The sequence below is a fragment of the Aotus nancymaae genome, unplaced genomic scaffold (assembly GCF_030222135.1).
Source record: "Aotus nancymaae isolate 86718 unplaced genomic scaffold, 86718_ANA_hifiasm-v0.15.2.pri h1tg000014l, whole genome shotgun sequence".
In the NCBI taxonomy this organism is placed as follows: Eukaryota; Metazoa; Chordata; class Mammalia; order Primates; family Aotidae; genus Aotus; species Aotus nancymaae.
The window spans coordinates 62,387,079-62,411,117 of record NW_026988425.1 but is presented as its reverse complement, the minus strand read 5'-3'; the positions used below and the strand labels follow the sequence as shown (position 1 = coordinate 62,411,117).

Below are 24,039 nucleotides of genomic sequence, written 5' to 3'. Positions count from 1 at the left end.
GTAATACAGTTACTCTGATAAATGAGACCATGCCTGCAATATGCTTGAGAGACTGTCTGGCATGCAGTAAGCATGCAACAAATGGTAGCTTCCAGCCATTATGAGGACAACTATCAGCACTGCCCCATGACGAGCAGTGTTACTATTACTCCCCTAATGATTATTCATAGGATTCCTTCTTTCTGGCTGCACAACTCTCCATCTCTGCATGTGCCCTCACACAAAGTAAGGACCAAAGTAGCCTTCTTTGCTGTAGGAATATTTCTCTCATTCAATGAAAGGTGATCATGGAGTATAACATACTTTTAGAACCATTCCCTGTGAGAGGACACTTATTTCTCTGAAATGGTGATGTCAGTGATCCAATGTGTATGTACATAGCTCAAGGATAATGATCAGAATCTTTTCTTTTTGACCTGTTCCTGATGAGTATTTTTCCTGTGGGTTTTGTTCTCAATGTAAATTACCTCAGATTATAACTATTGTAGCCCTGAGAGGCAAAAAAGGCAGGCATTGCCACTTCCATTTTAAAGAGGAGAAAAAGACTTAGCGACTTCTCATGATTCATTAGCACTGAATTGGAATCCAAACCCTAGTCTTCCAACTAAACAGGTTTCTATTAGACTGTGTTAACATCTACTTCTGGCTAGACTTTAAAATGGCATGTTTGCTTTGTTTGCTCTTCTACATTATGTTCTGTAAGCTTATTCAAGACTAAAACTATTTCCAATCTTTGCCTCCAAAACTCAATGAGAGAATAAAACATCTCTTCATGAGATGTTGTAAAGAAAAGTTTGCTGGAGATACATACACTACAGAGCAGGCATAGCAGCCCTGTTTACTGCTCTCCCGGACAAGAAAAGTGCCATCTCGCTTCCCTCGCAACAGGTTTTCAGCTTTGTTTCTGTTGCTGCTTCCTACATTCCACGTCTTCTCATCATGATGGGGCAAATCTTCATCATCTTCCACCAACGAATATTGGCTAGGCAAACAGGAGAGAAAGTTTCTAAATGAAGAGCAGGAGCCATCAGTCTGCCTTGCTGCCTTCCCTAGGCATACCTCCCTCACTTCCCTCCTAGCTCCTGCCCGTCCCCTACAAAGCCAGTCAGACTGGCCATCACATGCCTGCCCTGAATTTTCCTCTCCTGGTATTCAGCCTCCAGCGCAACCTCCCAGGACAAAGAGTTAGCAATCAGTTGTACTATTTCTGTTTTCAAGCAACCACACTCACTCAGGTACCTGGGCAGAGTGGAAGGTATTAAAACAATCTTGTTGATCCAGTTTAGATCAGGAAATTGACTAGGAAGATTGCCAGTTTTTGAATAATTCAAACACTGTATATACCTAAACTTTAAAATATATTAAGCATAATTATTTTGTCTCTGATTGTTCCAAAAATATCTTGGGAGTTTTCAGATGTTCATGGACATCATTACAGACACAGAGTTGTTTCACAGCATTATGAGTAAAAATAAATCCTAGTCCTCTTTAGCTAAGCTTTCTTTTTTTAAAATTCTGGATAATGGCACTGAGTTTATACGTTTTCTCCTACAAGATGTTCCAAACTCAGTAAAATTCCTCACTTGTTCTAAAAACAAAGCAAGTCATGCATTTTCCTAAAATGAGAAAAATCTTCTGCTATCACCATCTTTAGTAACTACTTACTCTTCAGTGTTTTCATTGCCCAGCCACTCGTTCAACTTCTTTTGCCGAACACCTTTTTGAGTTAACCACCTGAAAAACAGTTTTAAAAAGAAAACACATTAACTCATCCTGAACTGTAGCAATCACCAATTGCTCATGTATAGGGTTCCATTTCAAGTACTTACATCAAGTATTGGTCTCTCGTCTTTCTCAGCTGGATAAGGTCTGGTTTAATGCTGTTCATACGTTTGTCAATTTCTCGATACTCAGCTGCCTGCTTCTTCAAATCTTCTTCCAATCTTCTTCTACTGTCAATAATTTCACTGATTCGAGACTTCAACTTATCATAATTATGCATAATCCTGCAGGCAAGAGAAATGCATTTGTTATTACCTGGGTACATCACGAACGGTCCCCAAAGTTGATAAAAAGTTTCACTACGATTTCCCAGCAGTTTTCCTTAGGTGAAACATGGCTTCTCTTCCTGTCATTTTTAAATCATTCAAAGCACAGAAAGCAAGATCATCTTTAAACGGTTTTAGAGGATTTTGCTTATCTCTAGCTCAAGAACAAGGGAAACACTCATGGTTCACTAACCTTTGTATTTCTTTCTCATTCCCTTCACGTTTAAACTTTTCTATGTATTCTTTGCTGTACCGCTCTTGGGTCTGGCACTGCTCTTCAAATATTTTTATGGTTTCATTAAATGCTTCAATAGCTGTCCTTTTCATTTGGATTTCCTGCAACATAATTTTAAAAAGATAATGTCACATCATTCATAGAACGATTTCTTACTGCAAGACACTACCAGGACATTTGATCTGTATTATTAGCAGGATGGGACTTGAATTCATAAAACCCATTAAAATAGCATCCCAGAAACAAAATTTCCTCTGGAGAATTTTCTCAATCTATGAAAAATGATTGCTTGGTAATTTCCTCCAGTTTTTTTCTTCTTAAAAGCTATTGTAAAAAGCTATTGTAGTTTATAGCATCCCTGTTGTCCTCTACTCCCTCTGGCATTTCCAGATACATGAATGATCAGCAAAGAGTAATGGTCTAGAAAAATATGGCAGTAAATGTAGCCCCTCCTTTTCATGGCGGGATATATGTTAATCGCTAAATCTCCATTTCAGGGATTAGAGAAGTCTGTGAAACTTCCAGTTATTACTAACTTCCAATCTAAACAGGATCCCTCTATCAGTAACTAAATCAACTTGAAACTCAGTGACTGCTTCGGTTATCATGTGAACTTAATTATTCTGATACTTATAATTTTTGGTTAAAAGGTTCAGCTATATATTATGTTAAAATAATCAACAATGATTCAGAAATAAATGATCTTGCCCCCACTGCATTCATAAAAACTCTCAATCTTTTAAATTCTTTTTTCCATGTTAGTCTTTTAAAAACTAAGAGTTCTAAACTTTTAATCTGATTTTCACAGAAAACTCACCTGGGATGTACGGGTATATTCTTCATATAACCTATCATATTCCCGACTTTTTTCTTGAAACTGAGTGTTATATTCATGTAATTTTTTCCCTACAGCTTCAATATTATCTTCTTTGACAACTTGATCCTAGAAAGATTAAAAATCAGAGGGAAAAAATAAATTAAATAGATAAGGTATTTAAGAATTGTTTAACAAAATACCTGACATGGAAGCATCTTTAAAATTGCAATTATGTGATCATAAGTATAAAGTTTTTTAGACTTGATTACATGTAATTCATCTATTTCAAATGTTCTCTAAGCATTGAAAGTATCTTGTCTAAACATCATAACTGGATAATTCAGTTTTTATTACCTGTTGGTATTTGGATACTGGATAAAGTAATTTCACATCCAATTTGGGATTATACTGAGCTAGAGATTCATTCCGGTAGTGGTTTATTAGTTCAACCACAGAATTGAAGGTCAATGGGTCAGAGAAGCCGTATTTCCCATCTCTATGAAATATTTTGATTAATTTGTTATTTCCCCCTTTCCTGTAAAAACAATATAAAAATAAATGTATTAACATTTTCTAATAAAGAAATATGTTTTAGTATCAGCCCAAACACCCTAATTTCAGCTCTATTTCCTGGCTTACCTTAGTGTAAGAGTATAATCGCCATGCATTTTAGTAGACGCATCTCGTACCAAAAAGGTCCCATCTGCTGTATCTCGAAGTTTTTCATTCACTTCTTCCCTGAAATAAAAATGCAAGACAATTCTCACCCTGAGGTTTAGTGACCATAGGTTTAAACACAGACTATTTTTTAGAGCAGTTTTAGGTTCACGGTAAAATCAAGTGGAAAGTACAGTGAGTGCCCATATTCCTCTTGCCCACATAGACTTAAATAATTGCATTTTCAGGGCTTACTAATAATTTGTTTAAACAGAAATGTTAGCAATTACAGTCTCATTACAAACAGGTTCATATCATTTTCACTATTGGTGTATCTGTAGAGCTAAGTTTTTATTTTTTTCAACCAAACATTACAATCTGACAAATTAGTACAGAAACTCATGATCTCAAAAAGGTTTCTCCAGCCTTACTTCCCCTTCTCAAAGCTAACATAAAATGGCATTGTTTTCTTACTGTGTTTAAGACACGAATTCTCAGTTGTATTTAATAGAGAGAGTGCCTTCACACTCTGTTCTTAGGCAGTGCCACTTCACCCTGGTGCTTCACTGACATCTCTGTCAATAATGAAACTTCCCGGGTATTTAATTTCCTGTGGCATCCAGCACCCACAGTCCTCCAGTGCTCAGTGACTTTTTCTGGTCGTCTTTGGAAGAGAACCAACTATGCTTCATGCTTATGTTGGATGACATCCTAAAAATGGAACTTAGCAAGCTGGTGCTTTTCTTTCTCTTAATCTAAAACTCTCTGTATCTGGTGAAAACGAAGTTTCTGTAGGCTTACCTCGAGATATCTCCCCAGTACCATTCAGCATCTTGTAAGGACATATTGTTATTCATACCGTTGTTGGCTACAGTAGTGGGTTTTGGTGGTTTAGGAGGCAGTGCTGCAGATGAAAAAGAAAAAGTTGTTTGCAATCCCAACTACGTTAGAACTAAATTTCTTTAGATGAATACTTTTACTTTAAAAAAATAGGAAAATTAGAGTGACTGAAATATATAGCATTAATTCACAATTCCATGCAACATGGAAGATACTTTTCTTAAAAAAAAAATCTTTCAGAGCACGGCTCAAAAAGAAACGAAACTGAAAAGGAGCAGAGAGAGCGCCTTAGAAACTAACAAATAAATTAGGCTGGCCATGTGAATAAATTTCAAAGTAAATCCAGAGTCATGACATTTGGTACTTCTAGATTCTAGACATATTAAAGTTTCATGCCTGGTCAAATCCATCCAAAGAAACTATGAACATATGAGTAGCAGGAATAACATGACTTGGCTTTAATATCCTCTTCTTATTTAATTATGAAAGACAAATTTGGTCTATGTCCTCCACAAATGCTGTTGCAGTAATAAAAAGGCTCATCTACAGCAGTATGTTTTAAGAGGAGGAATTGGGTTTCTCTAATCTTAGTATTTCAGGCGCTGTTCTGCCAAAAGCCACTTTAAGAAACTCATCTGTGCTCTAAATCTCTTTAGTATTCGTGTTAATATTCTGTTGGATAAATTATGCTCTATATGCCAGGTCTGATTAAAAATCATATCCCCCTTCCTCAATGTCAAATCAGTATTCATATATACAAATTGGTGACAAATAAAAGACTGCAGTATTCCTGAATATCTTAAATGGGGGGGAGAGCTAACAGTGGAATAAAATAACTTAGGAAACAAAATAAATCTAGGAATTTTAGATAAATCCTATCATAAGTTTTAAAGCACTGTTACTATTTTAACTTATGCAAAAATGATTTCAGTTATCTACCAAGAATATTTTACAAAGACCAACACTCAATAATGGAAAGTCAACTTCTTTTTTCATTATAATATCTTAATATAAGAGAGAGTAAGCAACGTCTCAACAGCTAGAGAACTGAGTTGTAATCACTGCTACATTTTACATGCTTTCTAAAGTACCAAGTGTTATCACTGCAAAGTGCCACACTGTTCTCATCCACTGGCAACAGAGAAAAGCAGCACAAAGGAGGCATCGTTTTAATTACAGGGACAATATACCACAATATAACTCACCCAGGGAAGGATCTTGATTAACAAAAGACACCAGTGAAAAACTGGAGTTCAATTCATATCCGTTCAAGTAAGAATAAGCATTTACCACACACAGCCTGAGCTGCTTGCTTCCACAGGCAGTCAAACAATCTGTTTAATTTTTAAGCCATGAACAAACTAATTTTTATCAATGAGACAAATTAATAAAAAACAGAAATCTAAAAAGGATATTTTACAGTAGCTTTCAAAAAATTAAAAAGCCACGAAATTAACTAGCTCTCTACAATAATACCGCAGTATTACCTGGTGGATCCATTTCTATATAAAACATCAAGTCTGTGCCACAATTTATATCTGTCTTGGCATATTCTAAATCCAGGTCTTCCATATTCCAAACAGTATTGTACATTTGTGCAAGAGTTTCCTTGGCTGAGCTCAGTTATAAGAAAAGAGTCCGGCTTTCTTTGTAATGGTGTCTTGGAATTCATTTTAAAACCTATAAGGGGCTGCACTGAAACCTATTACATCACACGCCCCAGCCAATCAAGTCAGAAAAATGTCACCAGACCACTCCTGCTTCATCAGTTCTCTTCTATATCAGCCTTAACATAATCCCAACCTTCCTGAGAAGCTACATTTAACAGAACTGCAATATATACATGCTCATCCTTTCAAAAAGGTGTTTAACTTGACTGTTCTCCTCCAGCAGCGAGTTTTCTAATTCCTTGTTTATTACTCCTTGCAGCATGGTACGCTCTGCTGTTGGCAGGTTGACAAAAGCTGATATGCTGCAGCTCCGAGCTTTTTCTCCCCCTCCTAGTGCATCTGGGTATATAGCCCAGTTATTCCTTGGTTTAGAAATCTTAAAAGGTATCAAAAGGGTATACCTAAGCTGTATTTTATAGTCCTTAGATATCTCTCATATATAATAAAAGGAGAACAGACTACTCCTGGCATTTAATTTCAGTCCTCCATAATTCACTGAAAACCCAGAATTTAAATAACACTGTCACAAATGTACCACATTAGAAAGGACAGTTAAAAGAAAATGTAGATATGCAATGTCCTCCTCTGCCAAACATTCCAAAGTTAAAACTAGACTTTATATAAATAATGAAAATTCGACATAGGAATGCAGATGCCTATTAGTAGAAATAATAAATTGTCAACATTATGAGAATTTTAATGTGACTCCCTAACAAAACTGGGCAAAGAAAATGCTTCTTCCAAAAAGAAGGGGGCTATAGATCAGAATGCAGAGTAGAGGTATATTTATCTATGTAAAATATTTCACTGATGAACCCATCTTCACTCCTAATACTGCTGGAAGGGGAGGATGATGTAATCACTTTTTTTTTTTTTTTTTTTTTTTGGCTTTCTCCCCTCTATCTCAAATGCCTCGCTCTGGGGACAAATACTGCTTCTTAGCACTACTTCATATAAGGAAATCAATTTCTTTATAAATCTAATGATCAATTTTGGTTCTTCAAAGTCATTCTGCATAAAATCCTGTCACCCTTACTGTACATTGTCACTGTGAACTAATCTCTCTTTACATTCACAATATTATGATGGGGGGGACCTCCTCTTCTCCCACATAAATGTGGCTCATTTAAAAAACTATAGTGGGCTCTGTGATCTATGTACGTGGTGTATGTCACATATTTGTGTGACCATTTAAAAAAACATAGAAACCTTTGAGATTTACACTTTCTGTAAAATTTGGGATCATAAAGTATATTTAAAAAGCAGACCAAAGGCAAGGCATTCTGTTCTCTGACATCCCCTGTCTAGTCTAATTCATTTTCCCATTATTGTCCCCTCCTACCCTCTCCCACTTACATTTTTCTATTTGCCTAAGTTTAGATAAACCTGAATTCAAATTCGAATAAAAATGGTAAAAGTGGTGGTATGCCCTCAGATAAGATTCAGAAAAAAATTCTTTTTTAGTTTAATAAAAATGTCAACCCTCCCCCAAAGCCAGGAGACAAGTTCTCCGAGCAGCTGTGGCCGGTGTAACAGCCCAGAGGGCCAGTCCGTGCATTTGGGAACCCTTGGTGCGAACCAGTCTGGCTGCTGGATCTCCTGTGGCAAACTAGCCCAGGGAGAAGGCAGGGAGACAGGTGATTTTCTATGGTCTCTCCAAGCCCTGGCCTGGCACCAACTTCCATCGAGCACGTTGTAATTAGTACTTTCTTCTTGAACTTCCAACCTAAACCCTATCTTTCCCTCCCACTGCCCACTCGAGGACGGGGGGAGTGTCTCCCCTAATCTCCCATCTGTCCTCCCCATGCAGCGCTTACAGGGGCGCACGCACACACACGCACTCCAAGACAAACTACAGAAAGGGACCGCTCAGATAAACCACAGGGAAGGAACAGAGAAGTGCACAAATTCAAAGCAACTTACTTTGCAGGTTATGCATTTCAACGGTTTCCCTTTAAAATGCCTGTATCCGACAGTGAAAAAAAAAAAAAAATCCCCAAAGCTGTTCTTCCACCAAGTGGGCCAAGCCCCCGCACCTCCCCCCAGCCGGCTCCCTGCGGCCAGTGCTCGTGCCCGGTGCCCGCGAGTGCGCGCAGGAGCGGGGGCGCCGCTAGGACCCTCCGGGCGCGCACGGTGGCCCAGCTCCGCTGCTGGGCCCGTCCCTCCACCCCACGCCCCGCCCGGCAGCGCGTCCGTCCGGGCCACCGCTGCTCACTGCCGGCTCCTCATTGAGAAGCCAACTGGATTTCGCTACTGTACTGGGGAGGAAAGGAGCCCGGGCGCTCGCACGTCTCCCTTAGATAAAGATCGCAGCTTCATGATTAACTTGGGCAGGTTCAAATATTTGCTGAGCTAGGGATTTCGGGAGGGGGAGGGGAGCCCCAGTCAAACTTGTCATCGGCTGACAAGTGGCCAATGCAAGCCCAACTTGCTCATTTTCGCCTGGGAAATGAGAAGGCCATTGTGAGGGGACCTAAAATAGTCTCACTGGCTGCTGAGCGCGCTGGCTGGCTCGCAGGGCTCAAGCAGCCTACAGTGAAGCGAGGCACTATGCACAGCCAAACACAGGAAGTGGCTGAGCCAGTTCAGCAAAAAATAGAATCAAAGCCTCGCTTGTAAAGGCCTGAGCCTCTCGGAACAACCCAGTGCCTCGCTCGTGTGTCCACCTCCTGCACCTCGTCTTACACCAGCACAGACAGCCCCGCAGGTGTAACAGGAAAGCCCTTGTGAGCAACTCGGGCAGGGAGCAGATGACAAAAATGTTCAATAGTAAGTAGTAGGAGGGCATCCTCAGGACGACTATTAAACTCCACACCACATACATACTCTACGCCATGATCATATGACGATTCAGAAAAAAACAAAACTGCGGCTATTTTTATGAAGTCGATTGCAACTCGCATTTAAATGTCCATATGACCTGTTTATTAAAAGGTGTGTCTACATTAGGTTTATGTGCCAGCTAATGAAGTAAAGGATTTAAGGGCAGAGAAGGGCATACCATTCTAGTGGATGTTTGCCCTTTATTTGGGAAAGCGGCAATGGACCAGACTTGTGATTATTGACTACTATTGAACTAATTAAAATTTTATCTAAGAGAATTTTCAGTTGCATCAGCATAGATAGCTTTAAGGTTATCCAGGGAATTGTAACACGATGTAGAAATCACCAATCACCAAACTTTACACCAGAAAATAATTTGGAGATCACTTCAATCAATTCCTTCATGCTACAAAGGGGGAAAAATCTGACCCAGGGAGGTGAAGTGGTTTGCACAAGATTATAGCCCTAAGACTAGAACCCAATCTTCAGATGGTTTCAAATGCCCTTCTCTACTCACTGTCCCTGCTCCTCACTTCCCTTTGCTAGAGAAATTAAAAATGGACAAAACTGAAGTTAATGTTTTAAGCCACATGCACAAAATTTCACACCCCCAAAAAAACTCTGGTTTGTTTTCTATTTTTAGCTTGCTTAAATTAAAACAAAACAACTACATTTCATTTCCTTTGAAGACATGGGTTTTTTCAATAATAGCCTCATACTCCGCATGGGAAAGAGATCCAGCGGTCACACAGAGTCCACACAGGCCAACAGCAGAAACCACCTTCAGGGTTAACTGGAATAGCTGGCAAGTGCTGTTAAACCCATGATGAAAAGTGATTTTACAAACTTTCCTTTTGTGCAACTGATATATTGAAAAACTTTCCCAATGGAAATAACAGTCTATAAGTGAATCTGCCATCTGATCATAGGGACATATGGTTAGTTCAGAGAATACCCTTGCATCCTGAGCTGCATAATCTTGCCCTACTTTTAAAAATAGCCTTTCTAAAGCTAGAAACGTTGGAAACATCAGTCTCCTAAGCATACCTGTCTGGATTCACATGATGTTTCATGTCAAAACCTTCTAAGATTAAAACGTTCTGTTAAGTCCAACAGTATATTTTCTGTTTCAGAAGAAAATGAGCCACTGGAAAGCAGTACTCTCTCAACGTACAGAAAGTCAGTCTTGAAATAGATTGGAAAAACTTTGCCTTAAACAAATTTCTCACAATATGTACAATCATCTACCAGAGAGGTCCTATTACGAAAGCGTGAGCTGAATCTTTTTCCCCTTGAATTTTCGTGTTTGAAGAGTGATCTGCAAGACACATGCTCTTCATTAGCTTAAAAAAGGGAGCCCTCTGCTGGTAGAACTGAATCAGTAATTCCTGCTTTGGGAGAAAAGCAACTTTCTGTATATTTCGTTTGTCCAAATTTGACACGAGCTAATGCAAACAGTTGTATTATTGTCACTTGATCTATATGACTAACAAATAATTAGTAAATCAAAAGGACAGATGTCTTAATAACTTGGAAATTTTTTCACAAAGCTGCTAGTCTTTTGGGAAAACTTGTATTTTAATGTCAGCATTTCTCTGGGACCTCAAAGACCTAGACACACTGGAAAACTATCTTCTGGATTCTTTAAAAGAATATGTATCATTTTTCCTCTCCTCAAAGTTTTGTAAAACTCATTTCAGAGGAAAATACAGGCCATTATTTCACTTCTCAGCAGATACAGTCTAGTCAGGAAAATGTCTTTTGATCCTTAAACTGTTCAAAAGTTACAAACTGAATACTATATTTCATATGTGCAAATCACCATCAAGTGGCAAATGTCCCACAAATGTCTTTCAACCTAGAAAACTTCTTGTTTTTGTGAGACATCATTTATGAACAAAGACCATGAAAAAAAGAATAGACAACAAAAATTCATGAACTAAAATCTTCATCTAAGGGTAAAATGAATACCTCCCTTCAGAATTTTAACTTAAGACAACTTAGAACAGAGGGCCTGTTAGGGTAATTCAAAATGTTTGCTCCCTATCCACTGGTCTTAATTCATGTTGTACTCAGGAAAATGTCCATTATAAGTATATAAATAAACCCAGGTTTACATGTGTACATAAAATCTGACACATTCTACAAGGTTTCTGAAAAGGCATACCCATTGCTTAGGGGAATAAAGAACTCCTCCCCTGCAATTCTCCCTCAGATTCTTGTCCCTTGAGACAGAGAGAAGTCTGCACTGTGAAAACAAAAGTAAAACTGACTATACCCCTCCAACACATACATACCAAAATACCTGTGTCTGTCTTTCAGAGCACAAATAAAACTATTGTTTGATAAAACCCTAGTGTGCCCTGCTTGCCTGTTCTACACATCTAAAAAAAAATGTAATTTTTCAAAGTTTTATTTATCACCTTTGAAACAACCCTCTAATGTCAGACCACATTTTGAACCCAATAAAAATTAAATGAGAGAAAAGTAAAACTCTCTGAATGTCATTTCCGTCTACCTTAGTGCTTGTCTTTAGTCTAGGTTGAGAACCAAGCCCAGAGCATTTAAAACAAGATTTATGAATCAGGCTCTTCAGGATGAATGTTTTGCAATGTGCCAGTGGTTAAAAATTAACTTTGACAGGTGTAGAAGGGCAATGGGGAGAAAGAGTCATTTCTTTTCCACTCTGGGCTTGAGGGTGCAATATTAGACTTCAATTATACTACATTAACATTTCTGAATATATCCATGAAATCTGAAATATGTAAATACATCTATAATGGGTTTCGTTCAAAGGCACCCTGTGTTAAATAGACTTGGTTTTACCTTGGTTGCTCTGCAGAAATCTGTTTTACCTACCTAAGTATTAATTGGGTAAAGATAACACAATGATTCAAGAAAACTTGTTTAGCGTTAAACATTTTCAGTACCTTCTAGTAACAAACAGAACAAACTATCAAGAAAGTTCAGAGAGCTTATTCTGTGCCCGACCTTTTCCAAATCTTAGCTTCCCTCCATAAATGGGGAGAATCCTTATTTCACAGGATTGCTGGATGCATTAGATGTGTTGATGTGTGACGATTCTTTGGAAGTTTATCAAAAAACAAATTATTTAGATAATTATTATGCTGTACCTAGTTCTCTGCTAGGAAGAGCTCAAAAGGAGAATAAGACTTTATCCCTGCCCTTTAGAAATGTAATTAAGTAGATTAATAGGAAAAACTATACACGGTTAAATATAAGATGACAAGGGGCTTAAAGGCATAAACATATTGAATAGGTAGACTTAACTTGCACATAAAACAGGAGGAGGACCTACTTGAGTGCAGATAAAGTGGATGGCACTACTTGGGGCAGATACATATGGTCATATATTTTATGCACTGTGCAGAGGCACCTGGGCAAGATGGAGTGGTGGTACTGAAATCTAGGCTGCTCCATTCACCAAGCCACATATAGAGGAAGGGCTTCATACAAAGGCACCTTCCTCCCTCCAAGCAATGTACCCACATCAGGGTGGCAACTTCTCAGAGTGTCGCTTTTAGCCCCTACAGGCTCCTAGAGGCCTTAGCTCTGCTGGCTGGAAACATGGTGTCAGTAGGGAAAATGGCCTGACAGGATTCACACAACTAACAAGGAATGGGTGGACTGAAGAAGTAAGACCTGCCGAATGAGGCCAGCTCCCATAAGGCCTCAAAAGCTAGAACTGATGTGAAAGTAGAAATTATCAGTTCATTAAATCTCATACCAATCCCAGGAGAGAGGCATTATCCCCATTCCACAGTATGGAGAACAATTTGGAAAAGTGGAGTTGCTCAAAAGAGTTGAGATTCCCATCCAGATCCATCTGAGTCAGAAACCCACTGTTTTTTCCACTCCATGTCTCACGGAGTGACTTGGAGCCTTATCCTGAAAACTATAACATTGTCTTGACGTTGTTTACTATACGTGAACCACGGGGGCTAATTTCACATATTTTTAGTTTATTACATGCTGGAAACTTGAGAGGAGTTTTTGATTGGACACTAAAAGCAGTCTCATTGCTCACAAAGGTTCTGAAAACCCAGGCAGCAAGGCGTGGCAGATAGAACGGGCTGAAGTCTAGTGGGCGGCTCCTGAGCAGCTGGTTTTGGCCCATACTGCCCGGGGAGCACAGACTGAACCCCTATTCGTGAGCCTCGGTTTCCCCATGTCCAAATTGGTAAAGTTGGATAATGCTTTCAACTCTAAAATGATGCTTCTTTGTGATACTACCACTTAAAATATTTACTGCTTTTGTAAAATACCAAGCCATTATTTTGTACTTTGCAATTTAATTTGAATGTTTTTAAACTCCATGCATCAAAATACTATTTCTCCTTTCCCTATTCAAACTGTACCTATTCTTCAAGACTCATTTCAAGCCCTATTTCTTCCATAAGCCTTTTCTGTCTACTCCATTACCCTAAAAAGTCACCAAGTGCCACTCTAAAGTTCTTTTTGTACTTAGAGTATGTGTACTCCCACCTAGCATTTAATTAGATACTATGTGCTAATGGGTCTTATTTAAACTGATACTTTGCCTCAAAACTCATGAGCTTTATCATTTCAAGTTCTACCTGGTAATAATTAGAAATGCTGTCTATCTGCCCTATAATGGAGTCTTGCTTTTTTCTCCCTTAAATATCATTCAGGTACTCATTCATGTTCACAGCAATGTTAGCATTAAGTGACTGATGGCCATTCGCTGGAGATGGAAGGTGCTGTGCTTTCAAAGTTCTCTGTCTGGTACTAGCGCATGCTATGGCAATGCTGAAGGACTATAGGAAATTACTGCATTTTTTTTTAACCAAGCCTAAGAATAATTTCTTCAAACCAGGCTGCCCTACCAGTCATTTGCACTGGACCCATTCCTGAATACAAAGATGTTCTGGATGGGGACGTTTTGTTCCTGGGATGGGCAGTACAATGTATGCACGCATGAGAGACACTAAAACATTCATTTAATTCCAAAGGGCCTAATACAAATCATACAAAGTTCCTGGGAAAATGGCTCAAACTAGGGTTTAAAACCTACTTGGATTTAATTTTTTTGAAGAGGCCACATAAATACTGGGATGATCTAGCAAATGTTCAAGGCTTTGTCATTCTTTAGCAGAGCGGATGGAACTAATCCTCCTTAGAAACTGGCACACCAATTGCTCAGTAGAGAAATGTAGGGTACTTTGACCTATCAAACAGCTTTCTGGATGGCATTATGAAAATAGTGCAGATATCCATTTTTACTTTGGTGGAATTAGGCTGAAACTAACAAAGACGTTTAACCAGTTGACACTAGTCAGGCTAATGAAACTCTACCACTGATTCTACTATACCTTGTGTAGTAGAAATTTTCCAAAACTCCATGTGACAAATACATTTATGGGTATCTGTCAAACCCTGTCTGGCTTTTGGCTTCCATGTGTCTCCTCGCTCTAGAGAGGTGGCCACTGAAAAGACCAGGACTACCCCACTAGTCCTCCACTGAAAGCAGGGTCCAGCTCCCCCTAGTCTCTAACATAAACCTCAACTCAAGTGCCACGTGCCACACCCCACCTCCATTCGTTTCCACTGAGTCCAAAGGCGGCCTCTGAACACCAGCACAGAGCTCCCAAATCCATTCACAGTGACCTGTGCACTCACACAAGATGAAGCCTTTTGGCTACCTCCTGGACTGAAGTCCTAGACCCCACCTGTTGACAGTCTTCTTTAACATAGTCTACCTAGAACTCTGGGGACCCCTGTTAAACATTCTGCTTGCTGTGATTTGGAACATCCCATACTTGCCTTATCTACTATACCTGATACTTCTCTCACCTTTGGTACCATATTTTGGGCCTGTCCACAGAAGCCTTTCCCAATACCTGTGTCTTCAGTGGTTACCTACCCCATTCTCTATCCCACCCCCTGCAGGTGGGTTTTGAATCTAGGCCCTGACCTCTCTCAGTCTGCCCCAACCAGATGCAAGTAACCAAGCCTGGCTGTGCAATACCCAATTAAGAAAAAGCACAACTGAATTCTCCATTGCACTGAGTCCCCATGCCTGCTCATACAAAGATAAATATGGTAATCTGCGTGGATTACCTATAATAAAGAATATATTCATGCAGTTTCATTTAAATTCCAGGCATAAATTAAGACTACAAGCAACACTTTCTACTGGTCCTGAAACTTCATGTATAGGACTCTAATCCTATTCTACATGACCAGCGCTGATTAGCTAACTTTTAACTGGCATATAGCAAAATGACGTTGTTTAGACTTTCCGCAGAAGAAAAATACATCAGTTTAAATTAAATGCATTGCTAATATGGTCTACATTTCCTGCTTTGTTAAATGGCTAATTGAACAGCAGCCTGCTTTCAAAGAAGTGTCTGGTTTGCTCAAATCTGCTGCAGCGAACACTCTGGTTTCATACTGCTCGCATTATTGAAAGTGTTTATTTTGACAGGCATTTCTCAGCATACCCAATTCCAAAATACACATTCTAAAATACTTTCAATTATATAGTAATTATAAATCCCCTACTTTATAAGTATTAGAAAGAAAAACAAAAATGTCAACAACTAAAATAAACTCCATAAATTTCTTCAACAACCTGAAGCATAAATGTTAAGGGTACAGGGAACTCTCCCCCAACTCTCACCTAAAACCAAGATAATTTAAAATCCACAAATGTTGAAACTCGGATAATAATTAATATATACACTACCACTTAGTTATTTTTTCTTTAAATCACAAGGTAACATCACTACCAATTATAATTCCATAAGAAGCTGGTGTTACTTCAGAGGAAGTTTATGGCCACCATTTTTTAAGGCTCTAAAAAATGAACAATGAGAGAATGCTAAATGTTCAAAAAGCATTACCTGGTGCAGGCTGTCGTTCATTCCATTCAGTTGAGATTAAAATTTCTATAACTTTTATGAGGTTTTCAATATCAGAGCTGCAAGAAAGAGAGTTTTATTAGAAACATTTTCCCGAAAAGCACACTCATTTTCATTTATATACACTCAAGTGAATGTGTATGATAGCATCTGCACATGCACCTCTGGAGTAGTACATTTAGAATATGCTTTAATGACCAACCCATTTACCCTCATCACCCCAAAATACCTGTTTGTCTCCTTTCACTTACCTGGCTGCTGAGAATCTGAAAAGCATAGGGCTGAAAATTTCAGAGAGAACTCTTGCATTCAATAGATTTTTGCTGGAGGTTTGAGAGAGCTTGAAGAAATGTTTTAACAAATACTGAAGCGTAAGCCAATACTGATGAGGTATACTAGGTGACCTAATAAGCTTCTTCAATAGCTGAACATAGTCTTCGGAGCTTTGTACTTCTACAAGTTAAAAAAAAAAGAAAAGAAAGAAAAAAGAGAAATAAGAGACTATTTCTAGATATCAGCGAATAAACACCTAGAAAAGTTCTGTTCTTTCTTCAAGCTATAAGAGTCATTTAAAAAGTTGTTGAGAGAAGCATGCAGTACCTCTGTCCTTCTCATTAGAAAATGCATTATGAGAAAGTAGAAATCTCAGGTCAAATGGAAATGCAAGAAGCTCGGTGTATTAAAAAAACCACAAGCTGTTCAGGGTGTGCTGGCGGCAACCTACCCAGTATTGAGCAGCTTCAAGTGTGATTGGCTAACTCAGAGGAGAATCAGATAAGTATAACAGGTTTTAACCTTGAAGATTACGAACCACAGTTTCCTGTCCCCAGAGCACTTAACTAAGCCTCAGCTCCTAAAACTGAGAGCCTTCTTCCCTCAACACATTCTGTTACAGCCACTCAGGGAAGATGACAAGAACATCCCCCATCACTGGATCCTAGTCCCAGTTCCCTGAATCCGACACTAGTACTTGGAACCATGGCCTTCATGATGTAGCAAACTTTGTTAAAACTGATAGCTTAAAGGTTGACAATGAGCCATTTCTGATTCTGACATGCAGATGGGCTTCCTAAGCAAATGAGAATCTGGGTCTTCTATTGGATGCTTGGGTGGAGGAGGAAATTTGAGGTGGTAGTGTCGGGGGGAGGGACAGGTTACTACTACTATTTTCTAACCACTATCTCTATATATGCAACACATATACAAGCACATCTACATCTCCACATATGTTCAATGAGGTTCCCAGAAGAGAAAAAACAAACCTTGAGCTAAAGAAATCATTTCACTGTAAACGGCTGCTGGAATGACAGGATTTGGTAAGTCCAGGAGATAGCGTTTGAAAGCGTCTGCCAAAACGTGCACATCTATCATTTCCAAGTCCACAGAGGCGACATCTAGGAAACATTTTAAAAAATATTTCAGACACTTATTTTATAGAATACATCAGTTGGGCCAATTTTCTGAGCATTTGACTCATCACACACACACAAAAAAGCAGTATGATGATATAAGACACAAAGTATTTTTTAGACATATTTCTTATAGGGGTTACTCCTAGCATTTGGGGTAGAACCATTTTTCCTGTGGAGGTCTTTCCAATATATTGCATTTAGCATGCCTGACCCCCTGCCCCTGATGCCAGTAGCAGACCTCCAGACAATGCGGCAACAAAAAATAATGCCCTTGCTGTGGGCTGAATTGGGCTGCCTCTTCAGTGGTTACCTACCCCATCCTCTATCCCACTCTAAGCCCAATCCCCTAGTGCCTCAGAAATTGACCGCATTTAAGTTCAAACGCGGCCATCAGAGGGGACTCTAATCCAATCTAACTGATACCCTTCTAGGAGGGGAAATGAGGACACAGAAGGTCACGCTAGGGATGCAGAGGCACAGAGGAAAGACGATGTGAGGACTCAGTGAGCAGGCGACCACCCATAGCCAAGGACAGAAGCCTCAGGAGAAACCAAACATGCCCACAGTTTTAAGTCAGACCCCTAGCCTCCAGAACCACAAGAAGTAAGTTTCTGCTTTTTAAGCCACGCAGTCTGTGGTAGCTTGTTGTAACTGCCGAGCAAACAAATACAGAGCCCAAACATTTCCTAAGACACTCTGAGGGGGATTCTGCCCTGACTGAGAAGGGTTCTAGCTAGGAATGGTTAGTCATATAGTAAATATTTCCTAAAACCTCAACAGGAAAATTTTAAAAATGCATATTCCCAGATTTCCTAAGACTTGAGCTGATATATCTCAGAATTCATGTAAATATCACCAACAGAATGATGGATTCAACAGTAAGATACGACAGAATTTCACAAACCAATCTCAAGAATATCCATGAAAATAATTTGAACATTTTTAGAATATTTCTCCCTGATTCTGGCTGAGTATTACTAATCTAACCTGTGGACATCAGACTGTCTCAGAAAATAAGATGAGCATATCTGTCCAGCAAATCCCTCAGCTGGGAAACAGGTCAAGTGATTCAATAATGGGGGCAAAACTAGTCAAAACCACCCTCCAGGCACTCACCATGCATGGCACTCTGAGTACTTGGGTTAGAAAGACACAATGCCCAGCGTAAAGAAAGGATGCTAGAAACAAAGATCTGGGGGCAGGGGTGACCACAGGCCTTTAAAAAAGGAGAGGCCTTTGGCTGCCACTGAAGGTTGTACAGCACTGTGAAGGATAACTTGAGGAAAGTGATCTGGGGACTTGTGGACTCAGTGGAGAAAAGGTGGGCTGATGGGCAAGATACTACATTTGCAACAGCTTTACTAATGATAGTGTTAAGAATAAACTAGAAAGGAGTGCTGCTAGAAGTAAAAATACCAGTTTTAGTTCTCTGAATCAAGCTGATGGAGGTCTGAATTCTAATGCAGTTAGACATGTGCAAGATATTATCAAAACCTCATGTAACTTGGTGATTGATTGCAATGGATTGTGTGGCCTAGGGGAGAATGAGGAAGTATGAAAGTTTACTGCAAGGTGTTTGAGTATAAGTGACTGGGAGAAGGTGGTACCCTAGACACCCTTAAGCAAAGTATGATAGTTCTCTAAGAATCCTTTCTGTACTGAAACTGGCCTAACATGCTCTTCCACTAGCTATTCACACCTGCCATGTGATGACTTTTGAAGAGCTACATAATCTTTAGTACTGGGTTGGAGGAGTTTGCATTCTCTCCTGCCTCACTTTTCACTGAGTCTACTCATGACAGGTACCCAGTAAACTCTCCAGCCCCTCACTTCTCCTGCCACCCCCCACCCCCCACCTCCCTGGAGTCTTTTCTTCAGGTCTCTCCCTAGGTTAGTGGTTCCCAGTGGAGGTGTGATCCTGCCCTCTGCCATGAGCCATCTGGCAATTTCTGGAGACATATCTGATTGTCACAACTCGGGGAGGATGCTGCTGGCACCTCAAGGGTAGAGGTTAGGGATGTGGCTAGAGGTTAGGGATGTGGCTAAGCATCCCGCAACGCACAGGGCAGGCTCCCACTCTTCTAGCAAAGAATTATCCAGCCTAAAATGTCAATGGCACCAAGGCTGAGAAAACCAGAGTCAAGTTAAAAGAAACCAAAAACTATCAGGAGAAAATCTGAATCATTAAAATTTGTATGAGACAAAGAAACAATTCATCTTGGGGCCAAATTAAAAAAAGAGAAAAAAATCAAGGACTCCTGTAATCAGAAAAAGATGCCACTCCAGCCACTGAAAAATGTGAAAGAAATTACCTGAGGCTCAGCTTTCTTTTCTGGTGAGTTAAAGTTACTAAGATGTACACCACAAGGTTAATGTGTGGATAAAATAGCTTAGCAGGTGCTAATAAAAGTGGGCTACTGACTGCCATCTCTATCCTTTTCAAACACTGGTAATTCACAAGGTTGGTTAAAGTACTTTTTTTTTTTTTAGGTGTAAGTGACTATTTTGGAGCTTCCTCCAGGATATTATACAATATTTTTATGTACTGAAAAATCTTTGAGTTAGAAACAGCCCTGGCAGATCGACTCCAAAGTCTGGACAACATTTGTATATATATGTTTTCTATGTGTTTTGATCTCATTGGGGAAGTAAAATGTCAAAATGTACTGTTGACGTGAATCTTGGTTGTTGACTATCTCACAAGTGGTGTAAAGAGTTTTTTTTTAATAGCGAAACTGCATCATTCTGTGTTGGTCACATTATAAACCTAACCACTATTTCTCAAATAACTTCCACTTCATCAGACTCTGATGTCTAAACATTTCCTATGACTACACATGTTCATAATTTGACCAATTTTCTGACCAAAACATGTGTCTTTATTTCTATTGGCTAAGGACAAAATTCGGCGTTTCCTTAACACCCTGATAAAAGCTGTCAGAAATACCAAAAAACAAGCCTTTTCACCTCGAGTGTTCTGCACATTCAGTTCTAATGGCCTACTCTGTGGGATGTCCAGGAGGCAGAGCAGCAGACAGGATGTGCCCTGTTCGCGTGCAACTGATCTCCATGTACAAAGGAAAAATAAAGTTAAACCTTTTTTTTTTTTTTTAATTTTTAAAACATTTGGTCAGAACATTTCAAGTTAAGAATTTACTGATAAAGGTCTAGTCTCCTCCTTTCCTCCAAAAAACCTGTTTTCTAGAAAGTGTCAGAAGCTGCCTCATTTTGAAACTGCCTCACACTTCAAACTCTTGTTTACTATCATGTGGGCATTCTTTGTGCAATTATACCTCCGAAGGAGTCCAAAACTAGGTTTTGCTCTTTTTGGTTTAAACAGCTAAGTTCAGTGAAAATGATGTGAGGCAGTATATAATTTTTTTTTAAAAAAAGTATTGTGAGAGAATGAAGGATCTTGAGAGGTTCTAGAAGTTAATAGAAGAAGATGACTTGCTGGAAAGCTGGCAAGTACATTGATTTGTGCAGTTTTTTTCTCTATGTCAAAGGAGGAGGGTGGATGTGTGGGATACTAAAGCCCTCTTGGCTAAATTAATTAGTGTCATTTAACCAAACTGTCCTCAATTCTTCCCAATTGCACATCCAGTGACATCATGTTGGTTAGCTTCAAACAAATCCCGGTGGGAATATTCATGCCACAGAAATGGTCAGACACTACAAACCAGGGGCTTTTTCTTCCTAGAGAGTTGTTTTATCCGCACACCACTGAACCTAACAGTATCACAATGTTACTTAATGTACTCAACACAAAAAAAGCAAGAAAGAAGTAAGCCAGAAAGAAAGGGAAAGGGAAAAGGAAAATGGAATGGAACGGTAATAAAAGGAAAAGGATGTCAGAAGAGACATTTCTTAAGTGACATAGGCTTAAAAATATTTTTTAATTGATTCAGATGAATTAGATGTAGCCAAATTCAGGGTCAAGGGAAGATGGTAGATACGCAGAGCGAGAGAAACACCAAGAGGTGGTTTCTCTACTCTGCAGGACCCAGGGCCCGATGGCTATGGTGATGACCAACATGCCTGCAGGCAGGCGTGCACACACTTACAAGCCCAACTCAGGAGACAAATGTCAAAGGTTTGCACTGTTACCGTAACAGGGCAGGGGGAACTGTGCATGATTTCTGAGTTTCCTTTAAACTTAGAACATTGCATAGATTAAATTCAGTTTTTCGTGTGCATTACCTGAAACAGAAAGCCAAGACCTGTCTATCCCATTTGTATTTCTAGCTCTGTGACACTCACCACAATCAAGAAGCTGTCGTAATTCTGCCAGGTTGCTGGAGCTCTGTGTTCTGTATAAAGTTGAACATTCCAGACCTAGGACACAAAACAGACCATGTATGCAAAACACAGCTCTCTGGAGAACCTGTGAGCCTGCTGCCAGAGACATTCCAATTTCCATCCAGTATCTGTTCTAGATGTGTACCAAATATTCTTGGAAATCAGCTCCTACTATTAATCTTATCTGGCATGTCAATGATTTTGGCAAAACCATCTGGCCTTTAATCATACTTACTAAATTATGGAGAATTTAATAGTTTCCATACAGAAACTACATAAATCTAACCTAGATTTAGAAATTATAGACCAAGACATTTTCCCAAGTACTCAGCCCCAAACAGTTTGTGTCCAGCACAGTATCTGCACATAGCTAGTGGTAGGAAACTTACTTAGTGAATGCACAAGAGACAAATATAAATAATAACAGCCATGAAATAGGGTATAAGGAAGGAACTGATGCCCTCTAGTAGTCTGCTTACCTTTCTTTTCAATGGCTTCCACAAGCTTGATAAGAAGAGGCGGGGCGATGTCAGGAGGGGCAAACTGCTCTGCAAGATCCGGAAGAGTCAAAGCTGCAAACAACAAAATCCCACCATGGTATTTAACTTGGGACAGTTGAACGCATTAGACCACAATGAAGGACATACAGAGTAATTTAATTACATCTGACCTTTGCAAACTCAGGCCAGAGCAAGAACTCCTACTCTGGGCTCTGCCCTTTTCAGGCCAAAGTGACATGCCTACTGTTTCTCACTTAGGGCCTACTCAGAGTAATGCCCCAGAATTTCCTGCTAAATGGCCTCTTATGGCCTTTCCCCCAAGTCCATCCTCCCCAGGATGACCCCCTCTGCCTAGGTACACCCCTGGGCCCCCAAGTTGGTGGAAGGAAGGGGTGGGATAGAAGGGATGAATCAGAATCCAGCTCTCCCCATAATACCACACTCTAGGGCAGAACTCTCAGGAGCCCAAGAATCTGAATTCACATCTGTCCTCCTGGTCATTAGGAAGAAATAACTGCCCAGAAAGGATAGGACAGATTTTATTGAACAGTTTGTTGACATGATTTATAACAAAAATATATAGACACAGGGTACTTAGGCCTCTTTTTGCATTCTTGCCCCAAGCCTCACAAATGCCAGGTGTGGGCTGAGCATCAGATCCAGAAGCCAATATAAATGATCACTGCCCATTTGATATCAATTAAATTTCTGTGTAACTCCTGTCAAAGCCTTTATTTGCTTATATGTATTTTTGGTCAGTTAGTAATTTGAAAAATGTGATGTTTTCATAAACTTCTTCCATGTGTTCTACCATTTGTAACAATGCCAAAAAACCTAACTGGATGACACTCATAAGTAACATTCTTCAATATTACATTGATAACCTTATTCTCAGTCCAAAAATAAACCATTGTAAGCAAAAAAATTCTCAATTTATGCCAGAAGAGGGAGCTAAATATATTCATCTTAAATGTGTGAAACTGCAAAATAAAGGTAAATGAAAGTCATCATGAAAATATAACTACAACCTGTGTATTACCCTCACTGCTTACAGTCTTTTGTAGGAATAATTTATGTAATCCAAGAAAGGCTAAATATTTGCAATTTTGTTTTTGTGAGATTTCCCCAGTATAGCTCTTTATTAGAAGCCATATACTATGGTAAACAAATTTTTTTCTATATATATATTTTTTTATTGAGACAGGGTCTTGCCCTGTCATCCAGGCTGGACTGTAGTGGCATGATCACGGCCTACTGCAGCCTCGACTTCCCAGGCCCATGTGATCCTCCCATCCCAGCCTCCTGAATAGCTGGAACTACTGTGCACAGCACCACTCCCAGCTAACTTTTGGTATTTTTAGTAAAAACAGGGTTTTGTCATATTGCTCAGGCTGGTCTTGAACTCCTGGATTCAAGCAATCCACCCACCTCAATCTCTCAAAGTGCTGGAATTACAGGCAAGAGCCACTGCATGTGGCCAACAAATTTCAATTAAGCCTATATTTCAAGTACTAAAAGTCAACATAGAACATGCTATAAAAGTAATGTAATTAAATTGTGATCTCGGAGAACAAAGTATGATTAAGTTGTTTTGCAAAAACACTCTTTCAGATTGCAGTATGGAATGTGCAGTATGTAGATGGATGCATGATCTTGCCACTTAACTCTATTAGCCATAGCAACAACTCAGGATAAAAAGAGAAGAGCTAAATTAGGAGGGAAAATCCTATAGCAGCACTGTCTATTAGAGCTTTCTGTGATGGAAATGTTCTACAGCTGTGCTCTCCAATAAAGCAACGACCAGCCACACTGGCTATTGAGTAAAATGCAGCC

General features: G+C 39.4%; 1 protein-coding gene across 4 annotated transcripts in view; it reads right to left on the bottom strand.

The window, feature by feature from the left end:
- Positions 1-24,039, bottom strand: part of PIK3R1 (phosphoinositide-3-kinase regulatory subunit 1) — an 85,170-nt gene that overhangs the window by 4,495 nt on the left and 56,636 nt on the right. For 2 of the 4 annotated variants that reach the window (XM_012462229.3, XM_012462230.3), the window contains 13 exons: positions 22,186-22,278; positions 21,668-21,742; positions 17,258-17,389; positions 16,247-16,448; positions 15,978-16,054; positions 4,559-4,661; positions 3,740-3,838; positions 3,455-3,635; positions 3,101-3,226; positions 2,242-2,384; positions 1,830-2,006; positions 1,666-1,734; positions 812-982 (listed from right to left, as the gene is read on the bottom strand). In XM_012462229.3, the coding sequence (XP_012317652.1) occupies positions 812-982; positions 1,666-1,734; positions 1,830-2,006; positions 2,242-2,384; positions 3,101-3,226; positions 3,455-3,635; positions 3,740-3,838; positions 4,559-4,661; positions 15,978-16,054; positions 16,247-16,448; positions 17,258-17,389; positions 21,668-21,742; positions 22,186-22,278 (1,648 nt within the window). Of the gene's footprint in view, positions 1-811; positions 983-1,665; positions 1,735-1,829; positions 2,007-2,241; positions 2,385-3,100; positions 3,227-3,454; positions 3,636-3,739; positions 3,839-4,558; positions 4,662-6,084; positions 6,878-8,190; positions 8,284-15,977; positions 16,055-16,246; positions 16,449-17,257; positions 17,390-21,667; positions 21,743-22,185; positions 22,279-24,039 lie in introns of those variants that run through there. The other 2 variants (XM_012462232.3, XM_012462231.3) reach the window with 2 other exon arrangements.